We start from the raw sequence: 6,000 nt of genomic DNA, 5'->3' as shown, positions 1-6,000 counted from the left end.
GACGTGATGTGATTCTCCACCTTTGTACCACGTGGCTGTTACACCTCCGAAAGAGCACCGTGGTCGGTCATGAATCCCAACCCACACGCAGCCGACACTTTAGCAGAGGTCACAGTCACGTGCAAAGTAAGTTTAACCCATGTGAGTATCTGCAGGCTTCCCTGGATTACTTGGGTCTTCAATTAGATTACTCAAGCCCGTGAAGGCTTTCACGTGTGGCACCAGGTACTAAGGCAGAGGAGATTGAGTCCTGGGTGGGGTTTTGTTCATTTTTAAACGTCCAGGTGGAGTGTCCTTACCTGCTTCCTCCACGACTCCCTGGTAACCACGGTCTTCCCACGAGCAGGGTGGCTTCACTGTTACAGTAACAACTGCAAGTGTCTTCTGCAATACTATGGATAATCAAGTGGGTGAAACCCATTTCAACTCTGGAAATTCAGGGTTAGTGGATTTCCAGAAAAACTGGAGCCAACTACTCAGTACTTATAAACAATATGCGACAAGGAGCAATGTGTTAAACAGGCCAGAAACAGGAATACTTCCACTTGTTTCCAAGAATGCTTGCTTTACTACCGAGAGCTTACCTTGCATGTTGTTGTACAGCACTATCATCATGGGGAAAAACCACCCACCTCAAATAGATGTATTTTTAAAATAGCATTCTACTTTCTCCCCTTATTCATGGTCTTAGTGGGATGTAAAAACATACTCAGTAAGCCTCAGACGTTGATTGTCAGTGTTAAAAATCTCCAGGCCAATTCAGTTGCCCTTTTGCCACGTGTGTAAAGGTGTAAGCGAGGGCTGAGGTTTTCTTCCCTTCAGAAAAAAGGCAGTATGGGTTTTCTTCAAATTTTTTTTTAAATTAATGTGATATCAGCTAAGAAGCGTTTCCTATTTTACACCTTGTTTTCTGTTTAAACCTGTTTCTCCTGCTTCAAGCCAGAGCGTAACATGAAATTAAGGCACAGACTTTGAAGTCTCCAAATACGCTTATCTAATCGCAAAACGAGAGCCAGACTGTTCTACCCCTTGGAAGGGGCAGAAGCACCAGCTCCTTGCTCACAGGTGAGAAGTGTGCTAAACTCAGGTGTCTCACATTTTTGAAATATCAGGCAGTTGAATACAACTGCATCATCAAAGTGACTTTTTGGAGAACTTCTGTTCCCAATTTCAGCTTGTTTTTAAAGTACTATAGGTATTTAGTGGTGTAAGATACCATTTTTATTGTAACTTATCTTACTCCCTTTACCATATCTGTTGTTCATTTCCATGATATTGGCTACGCAGATGAAAAATGACATTAAAAAAAACCCCAAGCCCATATAATAAGAAATAATCACATTTGATTTGAAGATGTAAACACTGTTTTTGGAGTCCTTAAAAAAAAGACACACCAAGGATCAAAGCAGACCTCTGACAGTAAAAAAAACGTAGCGTCAATTGTGGAGTGAGCGAGCAGCTTTTGGAAAATAATCCTTTTCAAAATGTATAAATTTATGTCTGGATAGCCAAATATATGTTTGTATCTGCTCTGATTTGAGAAAAAGAAAAAGCCACCACCTTTTTCAGCTGTGTCAGCCATCATCTGGGTTATAACCATCGCCCTCTTTCAAGTTGAGAAAGCAGTTTGCTGTGATAATTAAAAAAATTATAAGCCTATTGATTATATTTTTATGTCTGGTATTTTAAAAAGTGTAGAATTTAGAATTGCTATGCACCTGATACAGAGCCACAGCACCTGCCATCAATGGTCCAATTTCCAAGCATAGTTCAATACATGCCAACAAGCTGGTTTTGCACTATGCAGAAAAACAGGTCAAAACCTAAAAATAAAACCCCACAATTCACTGATGTGTTCTGCTGTCTTGTCCTGTTTTGGCAATGGCAGGTATTTTGATACGGCTTGCATCACCAGAGACAACGTGGTGAGAAGTGGCAGTCACATCAAGAAAAAGGGAACTATCTAAACAGTGCAGGTTTTTCTTCCTCTGCTCTAGAGATTGGTTACAATTTTCAGAAACGGTGTACATTCATGTTTGTCTGCATATGGAAGTTCAAGGAGCAGTGATCATCAAATGAAATGTATTTCTGTATTAAGTGGGAAAATTCCAACCTGGAACTAAGCTATGATGAGTTTTAAACCAAGCTTCTTCCAAGTGTTCCTTCCAAGTGACGAATTCTTGAAGCACCTTTCTATCATTTGAAGTGTTTGTTACCCACCCACCTTTCTAAAAAGGATGTGCCGTTTGCTGTTACAGAGAGGGGATCTGAAACCAAGGTTAACCAAACTTCTGGGTTGTGGAAAAGAATATCAAACTCTCTCATAAATTTACTTGTCAGCAGCAAAAAGACTCTTCAAGTGTCTTAACCACTGTACAGCTCGATAGTTTTAATACTTCAACTTTTTTGTTTTTCCATTTTTCATTGTTGAAGAAATAATGTCACAATCTCAAATCAAAGTCAACACTGCAGTGAGGAGAGCTTTTCTACTTTATTACAAAGAGAAGAAGCCTTTATGTGGTCAGAAAATACAAGATTGATCTTTTTTTTTTTTTTCTCTTCCTATGAAACGCTGCTGTTCAAACAGCCAGAGTGAATTGTCTCAGTTCACTTCTTTAAGTCCCATCACATTCACTTGGGTATGGATGTCCTTGGCTGCTGAAAATCTGGCCCTTTAGTGCACAGGGCGACAAAGTAGTCCCCTGACCAGCAGTTCCAGAATGTCCCGTTTTCATATATTGCATCCATGCACACCTCCTAAAAATGAGGTACAGCAGGGCAAACATTTTCCAAAATAGATGTCATATATATAATATATACACATTCGTACATACATACCTTTATTCATGTGATGTCCAAAAATTTAAAAAAAATGTACACATTTATTACAAAATCGTAACAAAGACTGGACAGTGTTTTGCTCATTCTGGAAAGATGAAGCTCAGTAATACACAACTCTGGAAACTAACCAGAGACTGTGGCAATATCTTTCTTCTAAACAGTCAGGTATTCTTGCATTAAGCTTGGCGAAAACTGCCTTTCAAAAACAGAAGGGGAAGTAAAATGAAGGAAGCAAACCTTGCTCATCTTTCCAAATGAAATACGAGAAGGATCTTCACATAAAAATGCACAAACATTTTTTATTACCAATAGTGCTACAATGAACAATGCAAATTTTGTTGTCTAATTTTTTGTCTTTTTTCTTTTTTTGTTTTTACATTTTGGAAAACTAAGTGGTAAACTTTTGTCAGTGTACTCGCTTGTCTTTACAGACCCAAGCTTGTCTGCTGGCAGAAAATAAAACAAAAACAAAAATTCAGACCCTGCTCAAACTAAAGAAAAACAATTACAAATTTAGTTGTTGGGCAGCACATAATTAGTAAGGCAGGACCTCAAATGGTGACCCTTCGCATGAGCCAATTGCCAGATCCTCAAGGAATTAAAACCAGGATGCCTGAGCCACATCAGTTCTGCAGTTATGCTGAGTATTGTGCTGAGACAGCCATACCCCAAGAAAAGGGAAGTCTTTAGAAGGCTTGCTGAGCAGGGTTGTAGTTGAAGGTTGATGGCAGATGAGGCCTTTCTTCTAATTTGTCATATTCCAGATGGAACTCCTACAATTGAGACAAAAAACAAGATAAAACCAAATAAAACAACTTATTTACCTGTTGAGAACCGTTCGTTCTACCAGCCATACTTGAAAAGCACAAATACGGAAGAGATCAAGTCCTAACTTATCTCAAGACAGAAACGCTTGATTTTGCTCTCTGGGATTCTGTATTTAGTTAGGCTAAAGTCAACATCCAAAGCCATCACACCTGCAACAGGTAGGCTCTCTTTTTTTAATGTTACATGACTCTCAGAACCCTAGTCACGATCTCAAATAATCTTTGTGTATATATTTATACACACACACACTCTCACAAACCAACTACAGAGTCACGGCATGAGCTGAATTATGAATAAAAGGTTCTGTCTTTCCACAGTTCAGATGCACAGAGACTTATTTTGGATGACGTGAAGCTACACGGTATTTTGTGCCACACTACCAGGCCCAACTGTAAGTTAAACTAGCTAGGTTTGTCCTTCTTCGTACAAAATTGGGAAACATTATCTAAAATGCTGGAGACAAACTACTGAAACCTACTTAAGCCAGAGTCTAACAAAATATTCCACCACACTTCATACTCAGATTTAAGCTATAGACTCACCCAACCCTCCCATACATCCTGAGCTTCTTGCTTCTATATCACACTTTGCCACTACCTTTCAGAACAATTTGTTCCAGTGCTTTATAAACAGCCACACAAAATAAAAACCTTTGCCTATGCACTCAGATGCCACACAAGCTACTGGTTCATAAATAAGCAGCTTTAGTGTCTCACTGGCACAACCACCTGACCTGAGGGCGTCTGGTTTGTGTAACTGTAGAACATTTCAGTGATCCTGTAGGAATTCTGACTATAGCAGCTACTACAAATCAGATTGTAGCCACTCCTGATGTCTAAATACATCCTGATTATTACACTGAAAAAAGCAGCTTCCTTCCCTGTGACCTTAATTTGTGCACACAACCCTAATTAGTGCACACTGACATTTGGTGCTTGTTACTTCATTCATGCAAAAACATACAAGGACTTACTTAAATCTTATATTTTTCAGATCCTCTCAGCAGTTTAACTGTGTCTCATCCCCAATTTGTCTTCGTTCAAGAAACAGAGTAAGTGGAAGTTTCAGAATTGTTCTTTAAGGGTACTTCTTGGTAATTCAACAACAGCTACCTTGGACACACACAGCAATTTATTTTGCCTAACTCAGTGGAGAACCTCAGCAGAACATCATCTGTATCTGCAGAGCAAACCTCCGCTATTTTTATATGTGGATGAAAACACTAGGAGTAGTGAATAGATTATTTTAGAACACTCCCGGAAGTGATTAAATAGTGTAATATTTCAGTTTTTACAGGTAGACAAACTAAATTAAAGACCAAGTCAATGCAAGACTAGAAATAAAATCTACGAAATCCAACTCACAGACCTCTCCCCTTTAAGGCAAAACACGGTCCATCTAGATAGAAAGAACGTTCAGCATGGTAAGGAAACAAAGAAAGGGAAAATGCTAAGCATTCAGTAAGCCTGTATTCCCCCGAGAATACTGTCCCCGAAACTGGAAAATCCTAGCAAAAGCTATGTGAGATTACAGCCATCTGCGCTGAAGTGCTGCATATCTGCTTCATTTCTGGTTCCTCGCCCTCTCCTCCAACCAAGGGTTTTTTTAGTTGGTTGGTTTGTTTGTTTTTTTTTTTTTACCTCATTCCAGTGGTGGGTTTGTTTCTTTGGGCTTTTTTAGGTTATATATATGAGTCAGTTACTTTTGGCATTCCTAATTAACACGGCGTGCTGGTTGGTGAACGTTCTCTCTCTGTGCAGATACAGAGACATGTGCTGATGCTGAAGAGACGCCTGCTCCCTCCTTTTGTCAGAAGCAAGATCAAGGTGTACAAATCTATTGCGGGTATTTTGGTGTCAAAGGCTGGTTTAGGTTGGGTAGATCTTCAGTAATTCTGAAGTAGTTTTGTAACGGAAAAAAAATACCACTCAATCGTCTCTCCCATTCCTGGCTTTCAAAGTTTCCATTTTGCACGTAATCATGGAAGGGTCTGTGGATTACTATCAATCTATGGTCTGCTGTTGGGAATTGCTTCCTTAACAAAACTGTAAACAAGGAGAAGGGTTAATAATAAAAGCTTTGATCAGTTACCTGAACCTCTAACAGGCTCTCAAATGCCTTCAAAATTACCCATGCAAATGGCTACTTAAGCTGGTGAGACAGCACCAGTAGCCTAAAAATTGCTTTCCAAATGTCGGGTGGTTGCACCCCTCTGTTGGCAGCAGTAGCTGCGAGCAAGGCTTGTGTCCGGAAGAAATTCTCAGGAGCTTGAGCAGCCCTTTGTGTGCCACAAATTGGAAGCCCCTCATTTAGAAGAAGGAATGTGATTCC

The 6,000-nt window shown here is 39.6% G+C and overlaps 1 protein-coding gene across 4 annotated transcripts in view; it reads right to left on the bottom strand.

The window, feature by feature from the left end:
• Positions 1-2,472: 2,472 nt before the first annotated feature.
• CNOT2 (CCR4-NOT transcription complex subunit 2) overlaps positions 2,473-6,000 on the bottom strand; it is a 94,016-nt gene continuing 90,488 nt past the window's right edge. For all 4 annotated transcript variants that reach the window (XM_064449477.1, XM_064449467.1, XM_064449487.1 and 1 more), the window contains one exon: positions 2,473-3,614. In XM_064449477.1, the coding sequence (XP_064305547.1) occupies positions 3,528-3,614 (87 nt within the window). In that variant the 3' untranslated portion in view covers positions 2,473-3,527. The remainder of the gene's footprint in view (positions 3,615-6,000) is intronic.

Source organism: Phalacrocorax carbo, chromosome 1, assembly GCF_963921805.1.
Source record: "Phalacrocorax carbo chromosome 1, bPhaCar2.1, whole genome shotgun sequence".
NCBI lineage: Eukaryota > Metazoa > Chordata > Aves > Suliformes > Phalacrocoracidae > Phalacrocorax > Phalacrocorax carbo.
The sequence above is the reverse complement of the archived record's forward strand: the minus strand, read 5'-3'. Positions and strand labels throughout refer to the sequence as shown.